General features: G+C 37.8%; 1 protein-coding gene across 4 annotated transcripts in view; it reads left to right on the top strand.

Moving 5' to 3' along the window:
- The window catches only part of FANCI (FA complementation group I), a 95,931-nt gene that overhangs the window by 52,979 nt on the left and 18,456 nt on the right, over positions 1–24,496 (top strand). For all 4 annotated transcript variants that reach the window (XM_049905459.1, XM_049905458.1, XM_049905461.1 and 1 more), the window contains exons 13-24: positions 3,438–3,618; positions 5,295–5,382; positions 9,766–9,896; positions 10,367–10,437; positions 12,015–12,129; positions 13,350–13,472; positions 18,436–18,504; positions 20,051–20,152; positions 21,129–21,302; positions 21,380–21,501; positions 21,998–22,162; positions 22,725–22,904. In XM_049905459.1, the coding sequence (XP_049761416.1) occupies positions 3,438–3,618; positions 5,295–5,382; positions 9,766–9,896; positions 10,367–10,437; positions 12,015–12,129; positions 13,350–13,472; positions 18,436–18,504; positions 20,051–20,152; positions 21,129–21,302; positions 21,380–21,501; positions 21,998–22,162; positions 22,725–22,904 (1,521 nt within the window). The remainder of the gene's footprint in view (positions 1–3,437; positions 3,619–5,294; positions 5,383–9,765; positions 9,897–10,366; positions 10,438–12,014; positions 12,130–13,349; positions 13,473–18,435; positions 18,505–20,050; positions 20,153–21,128; positions 21,303–21,379; positions 21,502–21,997; positions 22,163–22,724; positions 22,905–24,496) is intronic.

Below are 24,496 nucleotides of genomic sequence, written 5' to 3'. Positions count from 1 at the left end.
GCATTGTCTTTCTCCAGGGACTGATCCCTCCTGATAACATGTCGAAAGTCTATGAGACAAAGTTTGCCATTCTTCCTTCTAAGGAACATTCTGGCTGTACTTCTTCCAAGACAGATTTGTTCTTCTGGTAGTCCATAATGCATTCAATATTCTTTGCCAGCACCACAGTTCAAAGGTGTCAGTTCTTCTTCAGTCTTCTTTATTCATTGTCTAGCTTTCGCATGCATGTGAGGCATTTGAAAACACCGCGGGCTTGGGTTAGGCGCACCTTAGTCCTCAAAGTAATATCTTTGCTTTTTAACACTTTAAAGAGGTCTTTTGCAGCAGATTTGCCCAGTGCAATACATCTTTTGATTTCTTGACTGCTGCTTCCATGGGTTTTGACTGTGGATCCAAGTAAGATGAAATCCTTGACAACTTCAGCCTTTTCTTTGTTTATCGTGATGTTGCTTATTGGTCCAATTGTGAGGATTTTTGTTTTCTTTATGTTGCGGTGTAACCCATATTGAAGGCTGTAGTGTTTGATCTTCATCCCCTCTTCGCTTTCAGCAAGCAAGGTCGTGTCATTTACATAATGCAGGTTGTTAATGAGTCTTCCTCCAATCCTGATGTCATGTTCTTCTTCATATAGTCTAGCTTCTCAGATTATCTGCTCAGCATACAGATTGAATAAGTGTTGTGAAAGGATACAACCCTGACTCACACCTTTTCTGATTTTAAACCACACAGTATCACTTTGTTGTGTTTGAATGACTGCCTCTTGGTCTATGTACAGATTCCACTTGAGCACAATTAAGTGTTCTGGAATTCTCATTCTTCATAATGTTATTCAAAATTTTTATAATCCACACAGCCGAATGCCTTTGCATAGTCAATAAAACACAGGTAAACATCTTTCTGGTATTCTCAGCTTTCAGCCAAGATCCATCTGATGTCAGCAATGATATCCCTCATTCTACATCTGAATCATCTCATTCTGAATTCCACTCATTGTGACTCCTTCAATTTCTGGCAGTTCCCTGTCAATGTACAGCTACAAACATTTTTTAATGATCTTCAGCAAAATTTTACTTATGTGTCATGTTAATGATATTGTTCAATAATTTCCACATTCTGTTGGATTGCCTTTCTTTGGAACGGACACAAATATGGCTCTCTTCTAGTCATTTGGCCAGGTAGTTGTCTTTCAAGTTTCTTGGCATAGACTAGTGAACACTTCCAGTGCTGCATCTGTTTGTTGAAACATTTCAGTTGGTAGTCTGTCGTTTCCTGGAGCCTTGTTTTTCACCAATGCCTTCAGTGCAGTTTGGACTTCCTTTTTTCAGTACCAGTGGTTCTTAATCATATGCTACCTCCTGAAATGGTTGAACATCGACCAGTTCTTCTTGGTACGGTGACTCTTTGTATTCCTTCCATCTTCTTTTGATACTTCGTACGTCATTCAATATTTTGCCCGTAGAATCCTTCAGTATTACAACGCGAGGCTTGAATTTTTTCTTCAGTTCTTCTAGCTTGAGATATGTTGAGCATGTTCTCCCCTTTTGGCTTTCTAACTCCAGGTCTTTGCACATTTGATTATAATGCTTTGTCTTCTCAAGTCACCCTTTAAAATCTTGTGGTCAGCTCTTTTATTTCATAATTTCTTCCATTCACTTTAGCTACTCTACTTTCAAGAGCAAGTTTCAGAGTCTCTTCTGACATCCATTTTGCTCTTTCTTTCCTGTTTTTTTAATGACCTTTTGCTTCCTTTATGTATGATGTCCTTGATATTATCCCACAACTTTTCTGGTTTTCAGTCATTAGTATTCAATGTGTCAAATCTGTTCTTGAGATGGTTTCTAAATTCAGGTGGGAAATACTCAAGGTACATCCTTTGGCTCTCATGGATTTGTTTTAATTTTCTTCAGCTTCAACTTGAACTTCCATTTGAACAACTGATGGTCTGTTTTGCAGTCAGCCACTGGCCTTGTTCTGACTGATGGCATTGAGCTTCTCCATTGTCTCTTTCCACAGATGTAGTCGATTCAATTCCTGTGTATGCCACTATAGTGGGTAATATTAAGTGACATAAAATTCTCCAGGCTTTCACTACTTAACAGAAGGTTATTGGCAGTTTCAGCCCAGGCTGTTGAAACCAGATCATTCATCCATACATGCCATAAATATGTACTGGTGTCTTCTACATGCTCACCTTGTGTGAGGTTATATGAGTAAAAATCTGACTGCGGACTCCTTGAGAATCTCAGCCTAGGAAGGGAGGCAAACCACATAATTTAAGTGTTGTTAGTATCATGGAGGAATAGAAGAAGCAATTATAGTCATGAAATCTTGAATGGAAGTCTCAAATGGTCATTAAGTTGCAACATTTCGTTTCTTCTGTATATATTTTTAACATTCTCTAAGTTCTGGATTTTTCTGCCAGTGGAGCCTACTTGCCCATCACACCCATTACTATGTATCTAGAAACTCGGAATTCTGTTAGATAAGGATGTAAGAAAAGAAAAGGGGTGAGGGTAAATGAATAATTTTTTTTTATAAGGGTCAACACAAAGCTGGTTCCTATGAGGCAGAGGTTAAAGATGTCCCAAATATTCAGCTTTTCCAAACTGCTCTACTACTCACCCTCTTCTTAGCACTTTACCTCCCTTCTTTGGGTTCTGTAATTCACTGCAACATCTCACAGAACTCACGGACCGTGTCAAGAAAATGGCTCACACAGTTCTGAAGGCTGCCAAGTCCCAAATTCTTGGGTCAGGGTTAGGCTTCTCCTGACTCACGTGGCCGTGGGATTGGATGAACCGAAATCAGCAGGCCAGATGACAGACTGCTGGCCCATGTGGTTGCAGACGCTGGCGAATTCCAGAATCAGTAGGTCCAATCACAGGCCGCTAGCTGAAGTCCCAAGAACCGGAAGTCAGACAGCGATGCAGGATCCAGGTGCAGAGAGAGCCCTGCCAAAAAAGCACCCACATATATATCTTGAATGCAAGCCACACCCCAGGAAAGGGCGTAACTTGAGTAAGGGTGGGACTTGAGTCACATCCTCCTGCAAGGTTGTGACTCAAGATACACTCCATACTAATCCTGCCTCACTAACATATAGGGTTAGAATTTATAACACACAAAATGGAGGATAATTAGATCATAGAATGGAGGCCAGCCATTCAATACTGGGACTCATGGCCTAACCAAGTTGACACATAACTCCAACCATCACAGGTTCCATATGCCTTATTTGCATAGTCCCACTCAATCATTGTGTGTGAGTCACAAAGGCAATGGCTGTAAGGGCCATGTTAAGCAATTCATTGCACTGCAGAGGAGTATCTTGGTTTTCCAGATCAAGTTCAGAAAATATGTAACGTGGCAGTGAGTATCAAGGTAAGGTATCTTCCTAAGGTTTTTTTTTTTTTTAACTAAGCTTTGCTTTCTTGCAGTGTTCATAGTTGGGATCATGTTACTCAGGGCCTAGTGGAACTTGGTTTCATTTTAATGGATTCATATGGGCCAAAGAAGATTCTTGAAGGAAAAGCTGTTGAAATCAGCTCGAGTCTTTCTAGAATGCCAGTTCATCAAGCATGTAAGCTGGGAGCTAGTATCCTATTGGAAACTTTTAAGGTGAGATTCTAGTTCGGCAACCATTGCCTGATTATGCTTAATCATACTGTGAGTACAGTATGGCATTTGCCTGGGAGTTTGGGGACAAGGAAATCTAACTATTTAGCAGTTGCAGGGGGCAGGGATTTGGGATGGTATTGAGACATTACTGATACAGTTTGATGTAGTACTTATTTTCTCATCCTTTCTTTATAGTTTTTCATTTATTTCACTAAGTTCTATCATTTCTGGTCACTTCTTAAAAGTTTGAACATACGATAGTTTTTCTATGGTTTTTTTCTTCAGCAGTAAATTATTTCTGGAGTTTTTTTTTTTAATGCTACTCCCTTACTCAAAAAATAATCCTTTTGGTCACTGGAGAATATCATAGCTCAAAGAATCATGTTTGTTGATTGTTTTTGAAGAACCCAAAATGGGCAGTTGACATTTTTTTGACATCCTTACCAAATTATAAAGAGCCCTGGTGGTGCAGTGGTTAAAGCATTTGGCTGTTAAGCACAAGTCAGCGGTTCAAACATACCAGCCACTTCTTGGAAGAAAGATGTGACAGTCTGCTTTGTTAAAGATTTACAGCCTTGGAAACCCTATGGGGCAGTTCTACTCTGTCCTATAGGGTCACTATGAATTGGAATTGGCTTGACAACACTGGGTTTGGTTTTGGTTTACCAAATTAAGACTATCATTCCAATCTTAATTTTTGTAATAGCTTTCAAAAATTCATTTCCTTTCAAATAATAATAAAAAACCCAAGTTAGATCATAGCTGAGGCTAAAACAGCTTTGCTAGTGATTCCTTTAAGTTGTCTCTTTGACATTCAATTGTTTATGGCTACACATCAAAAGCATCTGCTGAAAATGTATTTGGAGGCTAATCTAAATGTAAATCTGGTGTTCTGACCCAGAACTGTGAGGTGAACGCCACAGAGTAGTCCTTGAGAGTTTTAAGTGGATTAGATGATATAAATGATCCTTTTTAAGAGCAGCCTGAATAAAAAACATTCCCAGAATAAGAGACTTCAGTAGTTTTTGTTTTTTAAATTCATATTCTTCAAAATTTGAGAGGTTCAATTTGATTTCACACAGATGTTGGCTTTGTCAGGGCACCTGTAGAGCATATAATTTACTTTTACTAATCTAACCATCAGCCTAAGGCCTGAAAGAAGTTAGTCTGTACTCAAAATAATCAAGTTCAAGTAAGAATTTTGACTAATATTTACATGAAAATTCCGAACTGGCTAGGCACCTGCTGTGATTCTAGAAACAGACAGAGGATAGTGAAGATTTTCTAGGTTTCCCAAAATTTCCATGGGCTTTTAAATTCTAAGGTAAAGGTTATTTGTCAGAAATACGGATGTTAGCAGGTAGTGGATGCCTGAGTAGAATTATTCGTATTTGAAGCTGGGCCTTAAATGTAGCATTATTTTCACGTGATCTGTTCTTTTAGGCTAATAAACTTGGTAGTTTGCCCTGCTAACGAGTCATCTGAGCACAGAATGAGGCTAGATTTGAGTGATTCCGTCTTTGCAGATGATTCACATTGTACCCTGGTTTGTCTTTGAAGTAACCAGTCAAGGCTTACTCACAGCCAAACTCCCTTCAGCATCAGTGGTACTGTAAGCCGAAGGTCACCAAGAAGTATTCCGTTGGTCATTTTATTGGTTCTTCTGTTCTTTTTAGATCCATGAGATGGTCAGACAAGAAATTCTGGAGCAAGTCCTCAACAGGGTTGTTACCAAGGCATCCTCTCCCATCAGTCATTTCTTAGGTACGAACTTTGAAAAGGTGGATAAAGTTCTCAGGAGTCTTTTCATTTAAATGGCATAATGACTTGGTCCTGGAAAAACATTCAGAATTTAGTGCAGTGTCTTTGATTATAATGCCAGTAAAACGTAAGTCCACTCATGTCTGTGGTTTTAGGAAGGCAGTGGTTGTCAGGAAGGAAAGGCGCGTATAACTAATGAGTGAAAGTTCCATTTTATATCAACTCTCTCTCCCTCTTTTAGTACTTTTCAGGTGTGTGGTTTCCTTCTGTTACCTCTCATTGGCCTCTCATTCTCTTAACCCAGGACCATCTGATTTCCGTGCTTTTCTTTTTGGTGACTTCTGAATTTGCTGTTTTAACACATATCTCCTAATATCTAAATCTACTGGCCTTTTCTTTGTCAGCATAATTCAGCACTGTTCACACTTCCCATAAAACTTTCTTAGATAGGTTCACTGGTTAATTTTGCTTTTTATCCCACCTATGACCTTTTTTTTTTTTTTTATGACCAGTTTTCTTCTTTCTCATTTAGTGCTTCCTTTTCTTCTACCCTTAAATGTCAGGATTCTACAAAGTTCAGTCCTTGACAATTTACTTTTTTTCTTTCTTTACAGCTTTATTGAGGTATAATCGAAGTCCAATAATCTGTGTATATTTAATGTATAACAGTTTGATGAGAAGTGTATATATCTGTGAAACCATCATCATAGTCAAGATAATGAACATATCCATCACTCACAAACATTTCCTGGTGCTTCTGTTGTCTGCTTCTCTATCCCTCTTTCACTCTGTACCTCCCATCTCCAGGGTAGTCTGCTTTCTGTCACTATAAATTAAATGTTTGAATTATAAAGAAAATTCACTCTTCTTTTTTATCTGCTTATTTCTCTCAGAATAATTCTTTTGAGATTTATCCGTGGTTGTTGCATATATTAATAGTTGCTTCTTTTTTATTGTTAGTAGTATCCCATGATATGGATATAACCACAGTTTGTTTTTCCACTCACTGGTTGATAGATTTTTAGGTTGTTTCCAGTTTTAGCTGTTATAAATAAAGCTGCTATGAACGTTGATGTATAAGTCTTTGTGTAGACATATGCTTTCATTTCTCTTGGGAAAATACCTACTAGTGGATTGGGTGGATCATATGGTAGGTTTATCATCAACATTTTAAGAAATTGATAAACTTTTTCTGAAGTGTTTGTACCATTTCATGTTCCCACCAGCAGTGTTTCCAATTGCTCCTCTCTGTCACCAGCACTTGATATGGTCAGTCTTTTCAATTTTAGGCTTTCTAGTAGATTTGTAGTATATCTCATTGTGGTTTTAATTTACATTCCTCTAATGAGTCGACATTGACTCGAAAACAATGAGTTTGGTTGTTTTTTTAACACCTAATGATGTTAAACATTTTTTTATGTGCTTATGTGCTGTCTGCATATCTTCTTTGGTGAGGTGTCTGTTCAAATCTTTTGCCCTTTTTAAAAGTTCAGTTGTTTGCCTTATTATTATTGAGTCATGAGAGTTTTTTGTATGTTCTGAATACAGGTCCTTTGTTAGATATACATCTTGCAAATGTTTTCTCACAGTCTGTGGTTTAGCTTTTAATTTTTGTAACAGTGTCTTTTTAAGAGCAAACATTTTTAACTTGATGAAATCCAATTTATCAATTTCTTTTTATAGTTCTTATTTTTGCTTTTTGTGTCATATAAAAGAAGTCTTTGCCAAACTCAAGGTCATTAAAATATTCTCCCAGAAGCTTTATAGTTTTAGCCCTTCTATTTAGATCTATGATATGTTTTTATTAAATTTGTGTATGGTGTGAAGTAAGAGTCAGGATTTTTTTTTTTTTTGCATATGGCTCTCCAATTATTTCAGCACAACCCACGCAGTGCCATCGAATCGAATTTCAGCACAGTTCGTTGAAAATATTATCCTTTCTTCATTGAGTTGCCTTGACATGTTTGTTGAAATTAATTAAAAGAGGAAGACCTTCAACAAGATGTATTGACACAGTGGCTGCAACAATGGGCTCAAGCGTAACAACGATTATGGCGTAGGACCAGGCAGTGTTTTGTTCTGTTGTACATGGGGTTGCTGTGAGTTGGAACTGACTCCACAGCACCTCACAACAAGAGCATGTGGGTTTATTTTAGGACCGTATTCTGTTCCTATGACCTGTGTGTCTGTATTTACTCTGAGACTGTACATACAGCAGTTTAAGCTGCATATTGCCACCAGTCCTGTATTTCTAAAATACCACTCTATCACTCAAAATCATCAATTCCTTCGTTAAATTATCAGCTCTCTACCCTGGCACTAAAGGTTCTTGACAGTTTGATCCTAACCTACCTTTCCAACATTAACTTCAGTTATTTACTGTTCTGAATCTTTCACCCCTGCCCCACTGATTTCCCCACCAACCTGTAAAGATATCTTACATTTACCTTTCCTGAACTTTTACTCATACTTTCCCTTGACATATAGAAGACCTTTATGGTTCTTTGTACATCTAAATGTTACCCACCTTTCAGAACCTAGCTCAAGTTTCTTCTTTTTTTTTCATGAAATGCACCAGCTCATAATGACCTCCTCTTCCTTTGAACTTCTGTTTAAATTCTCCCTTTACCATTTGCTAGGCAATAAACTATATTCGGAATTATTAGATATTTGGTATCTGTCATTTGGAAACCCTGGTGGTGTAGTGGTTAAGAGCTACGGCTGCGAACCAAAAGGTCAGCAGTTCAAATCCACCAGGCACTCCTTGGAAACCCTCTTGGGCAGTTCTACTCTGTCCTTTAGGGTTGCTGTAAGTCAGAATCGACTTGGTGGCAACGAGTTTGGTATGGGTTTGGTTCTGTTATTTACCTCTTCGTTTCTTTAAAATAAAAGACTGCAGACTTCAGTATGGATTACACCTCAAATAAAGAAAACAAAATCCTCACAACTGGACTGATAAGCAACATCACAATAAACGAAGAAAAGATTGACGCTGTCAAGGATTTCATTTTACTTGGATCTACAATCAACGTCCATGGAAGCAGCAGTCAAGAAATCAAATGATACATTGCGTTGAGCAAATCTGCTGCAAAAGACCTCTTTAAAGTGTTAAAAAGCAAAGATGTAAACTGGCAAAATTGTCACGAAAGGAGAGACTGGAAGGGCTGACTCATTGGGGGAGAGTAAGTGGGAGTATGGAGTAAGGTGTATATAAGCTTATATGTGACAGACTGACTTGATTTGTAAACGTTCACTTAAAGCTCAGTAAAAATTATTTAAAAAAAAAAAAAAAGCAAAGATGTCACTTTGAGGACTAAGGTGCACCTGATCTAAGCCATGATATTTTCAGTTGCCTCATATGCATGTGAAAGCTGGACAATGAATAAGGAAGACTGAAGAACTGATACCTTTGAATTATAGTGTTGGCAAAGAATATTGAATATACCATGGACTGCCAGAAGAATGAAGAAATTTATCTTGGAAGAAGTATAGCCAGAGTGCTAGGAGCGAGGATGGCAAGACTTTGTCCCATGTACTTTGAACATGTTATCAGAAGGGACCAGTCCTTAGAGAAGGACATCTTGCTTGGTAAAGTAGAGGGTTAGTGAGAAAGGGGAAGACCCTCATTGAGACGAACTGACACAGTGGCTGCAACAGTGGGCTCAAACATAACAACGATTGTGAGGATGGTGCAGGACCAAGAGCAGTATCTCATTCTGTTGTGCATAGGGTCACTATGAGTCGGAATTGACTTGGCATCTAGCAACCACAATTTCTTTAAAATATTTTTTCTTGACTTTAAGCAGATTGTTGAAATTCTTGAAGGAAGATGTATTGTGCTTTTATATAGTCCTGATAGGGCCATATTATGCTTATACATGATAAAAATTTATAGATATTTATTGATTTCATTTTAGCTTGGAAATGGGAATACACTGTGTGCTATTTATCTAGGCAGTGTAATGAGTTACTTCCTTTCTTCAGACAGTTTAATTTTTATACTCTTATATTTAAAAAAGCTCAAGAATCCTGGTTACATTGACCATAGAAAAAGTATATAGGATCAGTAGAAATTTATATTGCCATATACTTGACTTGGAGCCCTGGCGGTGCAGTGGTTAAGCATTTAGTGCCTGCTAACTAAAAGGTTGGTGGTTTGAATCCACCAGTGACTCCTTGGAAACCCTATGGGGCAATTCTACACTGTCCTATAGAGTCGCTATGAGTCGGAGTCAACTCAACGGCAGTGGATTTGGTTTTTGGATACATGTTTTATTATGAGAAAAGAAATGAAAGACTTTTTACCATTTCTTCATGTTTTTTTCCTTTTATTTGAAATATCTTTGGTTATCTGAGACAACTGATTAGAGGTTCTTTTTTTTTCAGAGCTGCTTTCAAGTATCATCGTGTATGCACCCTTAGTTCTTCAGAGTTGTTCTTCTAAAATCACAGAAACCTTTGACTATCTGTCCTTTCTGCCTTTTCAAACTGTACAAGGACTGCTTAAGGCAGTGCAGGTAAGTCCATTGACTCATAAGTAGCTTGCCAGAACTGAGGTTTAACTGTCTAATGAAAGCCTGATGCGTTTCATTATAAATACATGTCTAAGAAATCCTATTCCCCTTGATTCTGAAACATAAAACTTGGTGGCAAGAGGGCAGGAGCACTGCACTAGATAGACTCTGTTTTCCTAGTTCATTCCTCTTTCTGTCACTATTCTCCCTCCTTTGACTCATTTTCAAATCAGTAATTGAAAGCCTCTTAGAAAATTATTAATTGAGGATAATAAGTTTACAAAGGCATTCACAACTAGTTTCAGTCTAGTATCTCAAAGTATACTATTGTCCTTACTATGAAGGGCAGTAAATATTGAAACATGTTCCAAAGTTCCTTACATAAGCCAAGTGGTAACATTATTGAGTAGAAATAAGCTAAGGCTAATAAACAGGCTTGTTGTGTTTTTACCCACTGATATATCTTCTTTCAGCCCCTTCTCAAAGTCAGCATGTCAATGAGAGACTCCCTGATACTTGTCCTTCGGAAAGCTATGTTTGCCAGGTATGTAGCATCCCTTGAGGTCATAGAAATTGATGCCTTCTAATGCTGGGAATGAAAGTTAACTCAGCCATCTATCTCCCAGTGCAACCTGTTCTCGGAAGTCATGCGAATTTACTTAACAGAACACTTTTTGTGTTAAGTGCCTTATGTGCTTTATCTCATTTAATCCTCAGAGCAACCCTGTGAGGTGAGAACTATTATATTTACTATTTACAGATAAGAAAATCTGGGCTTAGAGAAGATAAGTGACTTTGCAGAGGTCACACAGTGATGGAGCCAGGATTTGAACACAGGTCTATCTAACATCAGAGCTTTTGATCTGAAGTACTCTGCTGTACTACTCCTACTTAACCATCAAAATAAGGTTCCAGTGCCACATACTCTGAAACTCGAGCTGGAAACCCAGTTCAGCAGGGGAAAACACCTTAGTTAAGAAGAATATATTCAAGAAACTCAGTTTAGCGAACGAACATCGGAATTGTGGTCTAGTGGCTAGTAGTCTGAATAAATTGTTAAGGGACCTGAGTTCCGTTTGGGGCTCAGCCAATGCTTCCTGACCTCTCGCTTTATTTCTTAGTATATAATATAAACGAGTGATGATAATACCATCTCCTAAAAATACTAAAACTTGGTGGTTTTGAGGATAAGATGCCCAATTAATATCACATTGGGCATATCATTACCATTGCTGTTGAGTCAATTATGACTCATAGCAACTCTATAGGACAGAGTAGAACTGCCCCATGGGATTTCCAAGGAGCAGCTGGTGGATTCAAACCACCAACCTTTTGGTTAGCAGCCAAGTTCTTAACCACTGCAGCACTAGGGTGCTCCTTGGAAACCCCATGGGGCAGTTCTACTCCATCCTGTAGGGTTGCTATGAGTGGCAATTGCCTTCGTGGCAACAGGTTTGGTTTTTTGGTTTTGGGCATATTGTAATACACACATGAGAATCCTAAGGAACAACGCATAAGTAGCCATGTGCTAGTATCACTGTTCTAGAATTGTCGATTTTTTGTTACTCCTCACTTCATGACTATAGGCCAAAGACAATATATACATGTTTCTAAATGTTGTATTATCTGTAACTCGAATTTATCATTGAGCCTCAGTGAGAAGTCGGGTATGTCATTTTTCTGGATGGAGGGTCTACAAAGCACCAAGCACTGCATTCTTCTATGAAGAAATGGAACACAGGAGGGAAGCTGTCTTTCAGACAGTGAAAATCAGCAATCTTCTTTGCTATTCAGTACTGATATTTGTGTTTCTAGCCCATCGTACAGTCTCTCAACACTCTTATTCCCCATATAGACTTATCAACAGGATAGAAGAAAGTACAGATAGTGTCATGAGGTTAAGTAGATGATGAAAAAATCAGCTGAACTCCTGTACTGCTAACTGCTTTGAAAGCTGATGCCTTATTTTGAGTATGTAGATTTAGTTAGGTTTGCTCTCTGCTTCATTGCTTATACATATCCCTTCTTTGTATAGAACTAACTGGATTTTCTCACCCAGGAACCTAGTCCTGTGAAATCAGCAGTGTTTGTTTATTTCCTCTCTGTCTGTTCCTGAGCTAGCCAGCTCGATGCCCGAAAATCTGCAGTTGCCGGGTTTTTGCTGCTCCTGAAGAACTTTAAAGTCTTAGGCAGCTTGTCATCCTCTCAGTGCAGTCAGTCTATCGGTGTCACTCAGGTAAGGATGGCTCACACTAACTTGTCCCATGTACGTTGATGCAGGAGTTGATGATGTGCAAACTTTTATTTTACTTCTCTTCTGGCTATAAAAATGATTCTGAAACTGAGGGTCTGATGATGATGATGAATATAGCAGCTAATATTTATTATAGCAGATTTTCTATATGCTAGACCTGTGTTCTCCAGTATGTTAGCTATTAATCTCATATGGCTATTGAACTGAACACTTGATTGAAATGTGGCTAGTCTCAGTTGAGTTGTATCATAAGTGTAAAATGCACACTGGATTTTGAAAACTTAGTGTGAAGTAAAAGAATGTAAAATGTCTTATTAAAAATTTTATATTGATTACATGTTGAAATGATAATACTTTAGATATGTTGGGTTAAATAAAATACATTTTTAAAAAATTAATTTCCACGTATTTATACTTTTTTTTAACGTGGCTACTAGAGACTTAAATTGTACATGTGGCTTGCATTTGTGGTTCCTATTATATTTCTATTGGACAGCAATATGTAATATACAATGCTAAGTGCTTTACATTGATTATTTCATTGAATCTTCACAGGGATTGAGGGTAGATACTATTATTATCCTCATTTTAAGGATGAGGAAACTGACGGTAAGAGAGGTTAAATAACTCGCCCAAGGTCATATAACCAGTAAGTGATAGAATAGGACTTGACCCCGGGCAGTCTTAACTACGTTACTCTGCTGGTGTAAGGAGTTGGTGATCTTATTAGGTAAATCATACAGTGGATGGCAATTCTTTATCAGGTCCATTTCTAAACTAAAAGCTATATACCTAGCTACCCCTTTACCTCTCAGGAACTTGCGGAACCTTATGCTTTTTATAGAGCCAGACTCTTCTAGCTACTGAAGACACTTAAGGAAGTCATTTAGGCCTTTTGGGTAAAATTCAGTTTAATATGACTACTGGATGCAAGTGGGGTGAAATAATATGTGTGCCTTCCTAGGCAGCTGACATTGAGGAAGAACTAATTTTGTTAAAGTGCTTGCAAATTCTGTAATTCTAGAGCAGACTAAGGGACACTTACCACAGCATGGTGATTATAATGTCTGCCTAGATCCTGGGTTTTGGCATATGGGAAAAGCTAAATCTAAATTTTTTGATCAAGAACATAGGCTCATGTTACCGCCTTAACGGAAACTACTTCGGTAAAGTAGACACGGCCCAGCCTGTCTTTCTTTCAGGTCCACGTGGATGTTCATAGCCGTTACGGTTCTGTCGCCAATGAAACGTTGTGCCTTGAGATTATTGATAGTTTGAGGAGGTGCTTAGGACAGCAGGCTGATGTTCGAATTATGCTTTACGAGGTAAGAATGGAAGGGCTGTAATCCTTTTCTTTTAATCTTTTTTTTTTTTTTTTTTTCTGATTATAAAGTGTAGTAGAAACACCCTTAATTGATGCAGTTAGGACTAGTAGAGAGTAATGGTTAACTAGGGTTATTTAAGGCAGGGAATTATAAAGAAGAGTTGAAGAAACATCTTACATGTTTTATTTTAACTTGGAATATTTAAATGTACTGTGAATTTGCTGGGAAACCCTGGTGGTGTAGTGGTTAAGGGCTACAGCTGCTGACCAAAGGGTCGGCAGTTCAAATCCACCAGGCGCTCCTTGGAAACTCTATGGGGCAGTTCTCCTCTGTCCTATAGGGTCACTATGGGTCGGAATCGACTCAACGGCACTGGGTTTGGTTTTTTGGTTTTATGAGTTTGCTAGTCTTTTAATTTAAGGCCAAGTCCTTTGGGTTTTTTTTTTTTTTTTTAATTTTTTTTGGTGGTTTTGTTTTTCACTATGTGTCTTAGAATTTCCTGTCATCTCTCTAAAACAACCATACCCTGAATTTTTGCCTGTAATTTCAAATTTTTGTTTACCTAAAGCAGTATAAAAATTTAAAGACACTTCAGGTACAGTCCTAGTACAGAAACCTTCTAGATGTGTTCAGTTTTTTTCCCTAATTTTCTACAACTGTTTTACCCCAAATGCATCAGAAATTGGCTTTAGAGGCTTACCTTTATTAACTCTTTCCAAAACATTTGACTTAGTTTTTATAAAAACTTTTTTTTTTTCTTTTTTGCACTTGGTTTTTGACTGTTTACAGAATGTCTGATTAAATCACATAATTATAATGACAGTACAATTAGCAAAAAGAGGTTTGGAACAAATACCCCTGACTTGCAGTTAGCTTATAATTCAGTTAGTGGGAATCAAGCTTGCAATTACGGAGGGTAGCCTACTAATTTCCAGCACTTAGCATGCTGTGAATTTGAGCATACATGTTTTATAGAAAGAATGGAGAGTATTAGTTAATCTAGGGGGGCTGTTGTAATACCTTCATTTCACATTCTTAAAATAACATTTACTGAGGTATACTAGTTGCCAGGCACTGTACCAGGCACTGGATTTTTCAGACTTATTAAAGAAAATTTGGAAAATACAGAAAAATATGTTTTAAAATATCAATAATCCTACCACACCACAAAAATACATATATATGTAATGTTGGAATCATAAGCTTTGTATAGTTTTAATCTCTTAACATATACTGTGTTTTCCCATTTGATTAAGCATTTTTTGGCAATGTGCCATATAATAATCTTTATGAACATATAGTAATTTAATGGTTTTCACTTCAGTTTCAGTTCATTTCATTTCAGTTGTTCACAGTTTTTCACTATGAACATTGTTGTACCTGTGTTTTTGGCCACAATGCTAGGTCAAAGATTGTTGTGTTGTTGTTAGTTGCTGTCCAATGGATTCCAACTCATGGTGACCCCATGTGTTAGAACAATTTAAAATCTTGTGGCACACCCTGGCAAGCACTGAATTTTTTTTAATCATTAAAAAATGTTTGCTCAACATCCATTCGTGATAAAAACTTTCAGTAATTCTTAGTAAACCAGGATTAGAAGGCAGCTTCCTCACCCCGAAAAAGGGCATCTGTGAAAAACGCACAGCTAACAAATGGTGTAAGACAGTGCCTTTCCCTGTAGTTGGAACAAGGCAGTGATGTCTATTCTCAACACTTCTATTCAACATTGAAGTGAAAGTCTTACCCAGGATAATAAGCAAAAAAAAAGAAATACAGCATACAGATTTGAAAGGAAGAAGTAAATCTGTCTTCATTCTCATGGTGTACATACACAATCCCAATGAATCTGTAAGAAAAACTGTTACAACTAATAAGTGAGTTTAGGAATGCTGTGGAATACAATATCAATAACCATGCAAAAATTCATTAAATTTCTATATACTAAAAAAAAAAAAAAAATTACTAGCAGCGAACAATTGGAAATTGAAATACAATAATATTACAATAAATAAAAAATGAAATAGGGATATATTTAGCAAAATATGTATAAGATAGGTACACCGAAAACCTCAAAATATTGCTGAGACAGATTGAAGGAAAGCTAAATAAATGTAGAGATACACCACGTTCACACATTGGAATGCTCAATATTATTAATATTTTAAGTCTCAAACTGATCTAAAGATTCAGTGCAGTCCCGTTGGAAATCTCAGCAGGCTTTTTTTGTAGACATTTAAAAGGTGATTCTAAAAAGTACAGTTGGTCAGTAGAGCTTTGACAAAGATTTCCAGGATAACTTATTGCAGAAAGGCTGGCCTTTTCAATAAATGATCCTGGAACCACTTCCAGGTTTGATGATCTCACTGGAAGGACTCGCAGAATTCAGCATATATTTGGACTCATGGCTAAGATTTATTACAGTTAAAGGACACAAAGCAAAATCAGCAAAGGGATGAGGTGTATAGGGTGAGGTCGAGAGGAAGCCAGGTACAAGCTTCTGAGAGCCCTCTCCAGGTAGAATTGCACAGAATGCATTTAATTCCTCCAGCAATGAGTTGTGACAACACATGCAACGTTTCGTCTTCTAGGCAAGTACATCAGAGAATCAGCACCTAAGATTTTTTTGTTTTTTAATTTTTATTGTGCTTTAAGTGAAAGTTTACAAATCAAGTCAGTCTCTCACACAAAAACTTATATACATCTTGCTACATAGTCCCAGTTGCCCTCCGCCTAATAAGACAACCCGCTCCCTCCCTCCACTCTCTCTTTTCATGTCCATTTCGTCAGCTTCTAACCCCCTCTGCCCTCTCATCTCCCCTCCAGGGAGGACATGCCAACATAGTCTCAAGTGTCCACCTGATCCAAGAAGCTTACTCCTCACCAGCGTCCCTCTCCAACCCATTGTCCAATCCAATCCCTGTCTGAAGAGTTGGCTTTGGGAATGGTTCCTGTCCTGGGCCAGCAGAAGGCCTGGGGGCCATGACCACCGGGGTCCTTCTAGTCTCAGACCATTAAGTCTGGTCTTTTTACGAGAATTTGGCGTCTGCGTCTCACTGCTCTCCTGCTCCCTCAGGGGTTCTCTGTTGTGTTCCCTGTCAGGGCAGTCATGGGTTGTAGCCAGGCACCATCTAGCTCTTCTGGTCTCAGGCTGATGTAGTCTCTGGTTTATGTGGCCCTTTCTGTCTCTTGGGCTCATAATTACCTTGTGTCCTTGGTGTTCTTCATTCTCCTTTCATCCAGGTAGGTTGAGACCAATTGATGCATCTTAGATGGCCGCTTGCTCTCGTTTAAGACCCCAGACGCCTCTCTCCAAGGTGGGATGCAGAATGTTTTCTTAATAGATTTTATTATGCCAATTGACTCAGATGTCCCCTGAAACCATGGTCCCCAGACCCCCACCCCTGCTATGCTGGCCTTCGAAGCATTCAGTTTATTCCAGAAACTTCTTTGCTTTTAGTTTGGTCCAGTTGCAGCACCAAGATTTTTATTGGAACTGGTCATGTCAGCACCCCAGCACATACCAAAATTCTCTACTCCCTGAAGGAAAGCAGATGTTGAGCATAAACCACATTGTTCATGTTAACAGTTTAGGCACAGTGAGCCAGTCTTATCATTTAGGGAAAGTTTTGTATCCGTAAGGAGAGTTGTTGACTAGCCAGAGTTCCTAGATGCCTACTTTACAAGCAGGTCTTTCAAAGGATAGGGAGTCTCAGGCCTGCTCTGTTAATTCTTTTCTGCACAGTCATCCATATGCAAAAAAAAAAAAAAACCCAGGATCTCAACCCTTGTCTGGGTCCAATTAAAAAATTAACTTGAAATGGATCACAGACCTAAACCTATTAGGATGTTGGTGTTAATTTATTCATCAAAGACTTACTCAGGACCTCACTGGTTTGTAAGAGCTGTTTGTTATTTTTATTGATACAAACACCTTTGTCATATTTGTTGTGAGTTTATGCCAAACTGCCATTTGCTTTTTTTTCTCATGATATTTTTAGACCTATAGAAATAATTTTTGGTTGTTAAGCATATTGATCTTTTCCTTTGAGACATCTTCTATTATTTTTGTGTATAGAGAGTTTATCTCCTTTGCGTAGTCACTTTCATTTTCTTCTTTTTTTTTTTTATGCTTGTGTTTTTTATGTTTAGTTATTTAATTCATCTAGAATTTGTTTTCATATGATATGTAAGGAGCTAACTTTTCCTTCCAGGTTAACCAGTTCTTCAGACATTATTGCCTTTATGTGTATTAAGTCAATTTCTATTTGTATGCTTCTCCTTTATTTTCATCTGTAGATTTTTGCAGAAAGCCAAGTGTTTGTTGTTGTTGTTTATTTATAAAATATTTTAATACCTGGTAGAACTCATTTCCTTTTGTTTCAATTTTTTTTTTTTTTTTTTAATTTTTATCAATTCTTATTTGCTTTTTCTCATAGATGAGCAGTACAGTATTTTTTCTGGATTTCAAAAAGTTCTCCCCAGGATTTTGACCTAATGTTTAACTAAGACTGGGAGATTTCAGTTGGATAGAAATATGGTCATTCATACTAGGCTTCATAGGGACAGTGTGCACTTTCTGAAGCACTGAAAATAAGTGGAAATATCCTAAAAGAATAGGCTGCTGGCATAGGATGAGAGAAAAGCATGGGAATCTAGGACATCCTTAACTCTAAAGGGAGAAAATACTCCAAAGCCAGAAGTGACCAGTTGCTTAAAAATTGTGAGGATTATGGTCAGGTGGTTAATCTTGTTCTCAGTGATCAGAGGTCTCTTTTTAGCTTAAACAAATAACCTAAACTTTCTAAATTGTTTTTCCTTCTAGCAAATATAGTCTGTTTTTTTTTTTTTTTCCAAAGAACTGAAAATAGGGTAAAGAAATACAGTGTTTTTTAAAGTTATGATTGTCCAAAACACTGATATCTCTATTAAAGAGCTTATTTGTTTTCTATTTGATTCCTCTTAGGGGTTCTATGATGTCCTTCGAAGGAACTCCCAGCTGTCTAATTCAGTCATGCAGACGCTGCTCTCACAGGTAAAATATGTCTTTAAGGATAAAGGGAAAACAGTGAGGTATTGAGCGGTAACTGATCTGCAGACTTTTCAAAATAAAAAACAATAACTCCCAACTTGTACAGTGTATACCGTGAGCACGCCTGGGTGGTTGTATTTTAGCCACCGCTTACCTATCTGCCGTATCGCCGTCATCTAACAGTCACCTCTGAGCTGGCAGTCTGTATCCTAAGTCAAAAGGATATTTTGAAGAATGATTTGTAAAAGGGCTATCAGAAGCTGTATCTGTTATGTTTTATTTCTGGAAGAAAAAAGAGGAAGAGAGAGATCTGAAGCAAATTACGGACATTTGTTAAATCTGGATAACAGACACCCCTGTGTCTGTTATTTTCTGTATTTTTCAGTTTTAAAATAATGTTTTTAAATTGTGAAATACTTCAAAGGAATCAGAATTAGAAGAATTCAGATGGAGAATATGTGGTGCGAATCAGACCTTTTACACTCAACATTTATTCATTAAGCATTTATTTGAATCTTTTTTTTCTTTTTTTTGGTAACAGCTTTATCAAGATATAATTCACATATGTTGCAGCTCATCCACTCCAAGCGTCCAGCTCCGTGGTGTGTAGTATATTCACAGAATGATGCAGCCATCACCACAGTCAGTCTTAGAACATTTTGTCACCTCAGAAAGAGACCCATGCCATTTAGCTATCATGCCCTAGTCCCCCGTCTGCCCCGGATCCCCACCCAGCCCTAAGCAACCACTAATCTACTTTCTGTCTCTATTTATTTGACTATTTGTGACATTTCATATAAATGGAGTTGTACGTGGTTTTTTGTCTGACTGGCGTCTGTCTTTTACCACATACTTTGAAGGTTCATCCATGTTGTAGCATGTATGAGAACTTCATTCTTTTTTTTTGTTATGGCTGAGTAATATTCCATTGTATGGTATTTGAATCTTTTTTATATTTCAAGATGCTATTATCACTACTAGTAATAACAGTAATAGCTAATGTTTAGCACTTACTGAGGGCCAAGCATTGTGTCACAATGTAAGGAAGCCCTCATGTGGATCATCTCATTTAATCCTCACAGAAACCCTGTGAAATAACAACTGCTATGTCCATTTTTCAGATTTATATTTTAAGGCTTTGAGAAGTTAAGTAATTTAATTTGCCCAAGGTTGCACAGTTAATAAGTGCCAGAGCTGGGATCTGCGCTCAGGCCGTTCTGACTCAGGAACCCAAGCTTAACCAGTGTGCTGTAATGCTGGGCACTAACATGAAAACCTTCATGCCAAGAGCAATGGATTAAAAAGTAAGAAGAGCTGGGTTCTTTAGTGGCCTTCCACAAATGTCCTGAGTAACCTGGGCAACTAATTAACTTCTCTTGGCCTCAGTTTTCTCCTCTATAAAATCAAAGAGTAGAACCAGAACATTTTAGCGATCTCTTCCTCTTTTTAACATACCATAAGCTTCAGTGGTCCAAGGTAATTCTCAAACATATAAGAACCATGAAAAGCATTCATGGACCATGGTGTCTTCTATCTTTATGATACACAGTTAAAACAGTTCTATGAGCCGAAACCTGATCTGCTGCCTCCTCTGAAACTAGAAGCTTGTCTTGTGGCCCAAGGAGACCAGAGCTTTCTACAGGAACCACTGGTGAGACTCTTTCCTGCTGTAACCGTTAGTTTTCCTGTTAAGGATAGGGTTGATCTTCAGAAGAGATACCTTTTCCCTATGAAGCTGTCTTTCTGATACTACCCATGTATTTTCGCTCTGAAATCTTCCCTGCCTGTCTTTCCAGGCCCATCACCACCTTGGGTCTATGGATGTCTCCACATCAGCACTTTAAAAAATCAAGGCATCCACCACTTCCCCCAAAGAGCATCATTTATCTCATTTATAGATCTTTGAATGTATGTACTAAATAAATATGCTTTACAAGGAGGGAGCAATGTCATCTAGGAGCAAACGAACCCAGGGAACCTGCTTCATCAGTCTGGAGGGGGAGTATATGGTTCAGGCTGGGTTAGTACTGGCACTTGCTGAACCTTTATAGAAGATAGCACAGGGCAGTTTTCTTTTCTGATTATCTAACCTCAGAAAGAGACAATAGAGGGGAGAGGATGAAAACTGAAACTCTCTACCTCAAATGACTTAGAACTCATGACAAGGGAAGTGAGGAACCTTTCAGTTGTCATATCCTGCCTTCACATGTGCCTTCTATGCCATAAGATGTCTTCGGCTTAGGTCTAAGAAGTCAATGTGCTGGTCTCCCAGAATTCCCTTGATATAAACCGCTATCTTTAGAATGGCCTCTGAGACTCAAAGGAACTAGAAAGGATATAACTCCACAATCTGGCTCCAGGGCTGTTTGTACCAGACCAGAGAAAGCACTTCTGATGTTGCAGTCTGAGGTGTCAGCTGTTTGTAAGGCCGCTTCTCCTTGGGAAAGGTTCAGAAAACAATACCTCTGTTAGTTCAGTTAATTTTTCCCAGTTTTATTCATTCAGATTGCGTTTATGATGCTAATGAATAGCTTACTTTAGCTTTATAGACAAGAATTTGCTGGTTATGAACAGCTTCATAGGTTATCCCTTAACAGTGGAGAACAGTGCATTGTTTTCTTCTGCAGGCTCACCTGCTGTGTTGTATTCAGCACTGTTTGGCGTGGTATAAGAGGAGAGTGATGCCTCTACAGCAGGAAGAAGAGGAGGAGGAAGAAGAGGGATTCTACCAAGACCTAAATGATATGCTGGACTCTATCACTAATAGAATGATTAAGAGTGAGCTAGAAGACTTTGAACTGGTAATTGCTAGGTCCTCAGCTACACTGAATAACAGAAGTTTTTGGTAGCTTATTAATTTTTTCCTCATGTCTTTTAGGATAAATCATCAGATTTTTCTCAGACTACCGATACTGGCATCAGAAATAATCTCTGTGCTCTTCTTGTGATGGGAGTTTATGAGACTTTAATAGAATATAATTTTTCCATAAGTAATTTCAGGTAAGGTATTGCTGTGACTCCATTTTTGGTGTAATGACTATTCCATTTTATGTTTGGGTTTTTTTTTTTTTTTTTTAACTCTAGCAATATTCTGAACAGAGCACAGACCAGGACGTTATTTCTTAGATGGACATCTGGTCTGAGACTAGACTGTTTTCTCTCCACCAGTGAACACAAAAGTATATGTCAAGTAGACCTGTGAGTGTTTAGCCTCCAGCAGGCTTTTATTAAAAATTCCCCAGACTCTGAACTCAAGAAGTCCTAGTTTTAATGGAGAGATTTTGGTTGGTAGTGTTCTGCAATGACTGGTATAAATAAGGGAGGGGGAAAAAATAACCCAGATAGATCGGTATGTTAATGAAGATCCATTTGTTAATGTTGTTTGTGCTGAAGCTATGACATCTCAAGAAGCATTGTAATGTTCTTATTACTGTATGTCACAGTAAACCAGGATATGCTGATGCTTGCCCTTCATGGTCTCTTTCCTTTTACACAGTAAGAATAAGTTTGAGGAAGTTCTAAGCTTGTTTATGTGTTACAAGAAACTCTCTGACGTCCTTAAAGAAAAAGCTAGTAAAGGCAAAACCAAAATGGCCAGCAAAACAAATGACAGTCTCTTGTCTATGAAATTTGTGTCTGATCTTCTTACCGCGCTTTTCAGGTAAGATTCTAATATATTACTTAAAGGACTTCTACACAGGTTCACTTGTATTACCTAATTTGGATTCATAGCCAAGCAGAAGTTTTGTCGTTTCCTTGAAATGAAAGCTGGAAAATCCTAGATAGGCATTTTAAACTAGTATCTCAAATTATTAAAGAGAAAATCAGAAACAATAGACTAATGAATGACAGATAGTGAAGAATTCCAACAAGGTATTGTAAGAAAATCTACTTAACGTCGCATGAACACAGTAACAGATAAAAAGGGAAGAAAGAAAAGTGCTAAACTAAAAAAACAAAGGAACAAAAAAAAAACAACAACTAGAGAAAGACTAAGACTGATATTTAATTTTTATCAAACTCAAAGGATAGAGTGGAAGAGGAGAAACTGAGGCAACACTGGGGAGGATGATGATAGAAGGGTGGCCACGGCAGTGACCCTGGCATGGGCTGGCTAGAGAGACTGCTCTTCAGAGTTTGCTGGTTGCGGATAACTCTGAAGTCTTTTAAAAAGCCTAACTCCAGATCCCAATAGCAATAAGGAAATCTCTTTTTCGGTCTAGGGATAGTACCCCAAGCCACGAAGAGAGCCTGTCTGTCCTGAGGTCCAGCAGTGAATTTATGCGCTACACGGTGAGTGTGGCTCTGCAGAAGGTGCAGCAGCTAAAGGAAACAGGGCACGTCAGTGGCCCCGACGGCCAGAACCCAGACAAGGTCTTTCAGAACCTCTGTGACATAACACGGTAAGCCGCTCCCGCCCTCAGAAACCGTTCCGCTTGTTGTAGGTTCCTCAAGAGAGGAGATCGGGGCTGGGGATAGAGGCAGTTGAGGCCTGCACTACGAGTGAAGGTATAGTCACTGATATTGGGTCTCCTCTGTGGTCCTGCTTTGATGTGGGCTGTTTAGTCACATATAAAATGTTATTATTTTTTCCAGGAATAAAGAAGGATATTGTATAATTATTATATGATTCATTGAGCAGATGTAACAATCCTAAATGTGCGTGCCCCTTCAAAATCCTTGAAGCAAAAACTAACAGAACTGAAAGGAGAAATAGACAAATCCACAGTTTTAACTGGAGATAGTACTCCTCTCTCAGTGATCAGTAGAACTTGTTGTGGGCCCTCCAGTCAGTTCTGACTCAGCAATCCTATATGACAGAGTAGAACTGCTTCCATAAAGTTTCATAAGCTGTGATCTTCACAGGTGCAGATTGCTAGGTTTTTTTCTCCCGTGGAGCTGCTAGTGGGTTCGAACCACCGACCTTTCAGTTGGCAGAGAACCATATTTTTAAGCAAATAACATGTGTTATATGTTTTTTTGCCACGTGCTCCCCCCCGATTTACTTTCTTTAGTACACTATGCTAATATTTTTTACATGTTGCTGTAAAAAAAAAATAAGCATAGCATGCTTATGAAAATACTTTGTGGGGAGGGGCGGTGTTGGCAAAAAATATATAACACTCACGTTATTTGTGTAAAAATATGGTCACTATTGTGCTACCAGGGCTCCTTATCAATAGAACTAGTAGACAGAAAATAAGGAAAGAGATAGAAGACCTGAACAACACTATCACCCAGCTTAATTGACATTTCAAAACAGTTTCAAAATAGACATGGTACATTCACCAAAACAACCATATTCTGGGCCATAAAACAAACTCAACAAATTAAAAGGATAAACAGCAGTATATTCTCTGACCGTAACAGAATTTAAGAAGAAAGCAGTAACAAAGTTATCTAGACAATACCCAAATATTTGGAAGTTAAACAATACACTTCTGAATAACCCATAGGTCAAAAAAAAAAAAAAAAAGTCACAGGATAAATTAGAAAATATCTTGAATAGAATAAAAATGATAAAATCTGTACGGTCCAGCTAAAGAAGTGTTTAGATAGAAAAATAAAAAATAGAAATTTATAGTATTCACTGATTATAATGAAGAACAAAGATCTCAAATCAATTATCTAAGCTGCCAAACCTTAAGAATTTAGAAAAAGAAGAGCAAATTAAAGTAAAAATAAGCAAAAGGAAATAAATAGTAAAGAAAAAGCAGAAATCAATGAAAATAGGAAAACAGTAGAGAAAATGAATGAGACCAAAAGCTAGTTCTTTGAGAAGATCAATAAATTTAATAAATCTTAGCCAGACTGATCATGAAAAAGAGAAGACATAAATTACAAATACCAGGAATGAGGGAGTAGAGACATCACCACTGATCTTAAAGACATTTAAAAAATTGATAATAATGAACTCTTATAAATAACTTTATGCCAGTAAATTTGATAAATGGATGTTTCTCAGCTGATAAAATTTTTTAAAAGCTCACTCAAG

This window comes from Elephas maximus, chromosome 13 (genome assembly GCF_024166365.1).
Source record: "Elephas maximus indicus isolate mEleMax1 chromosome 13, mEleMax1 primary haplotype, whole genome shotgun sequence".
Lineage (NCBI taxonomy): Eukaryota > Metazoa > Chordata > Mammalia > Proboscidea > Elephantidae > Elephas > Elephas maximus.
The sequence above is the reverse complement of the archived record's forward strand: the minus strand, read 5'-3'. Positions and strand labels throughout refer to the sequence as shown.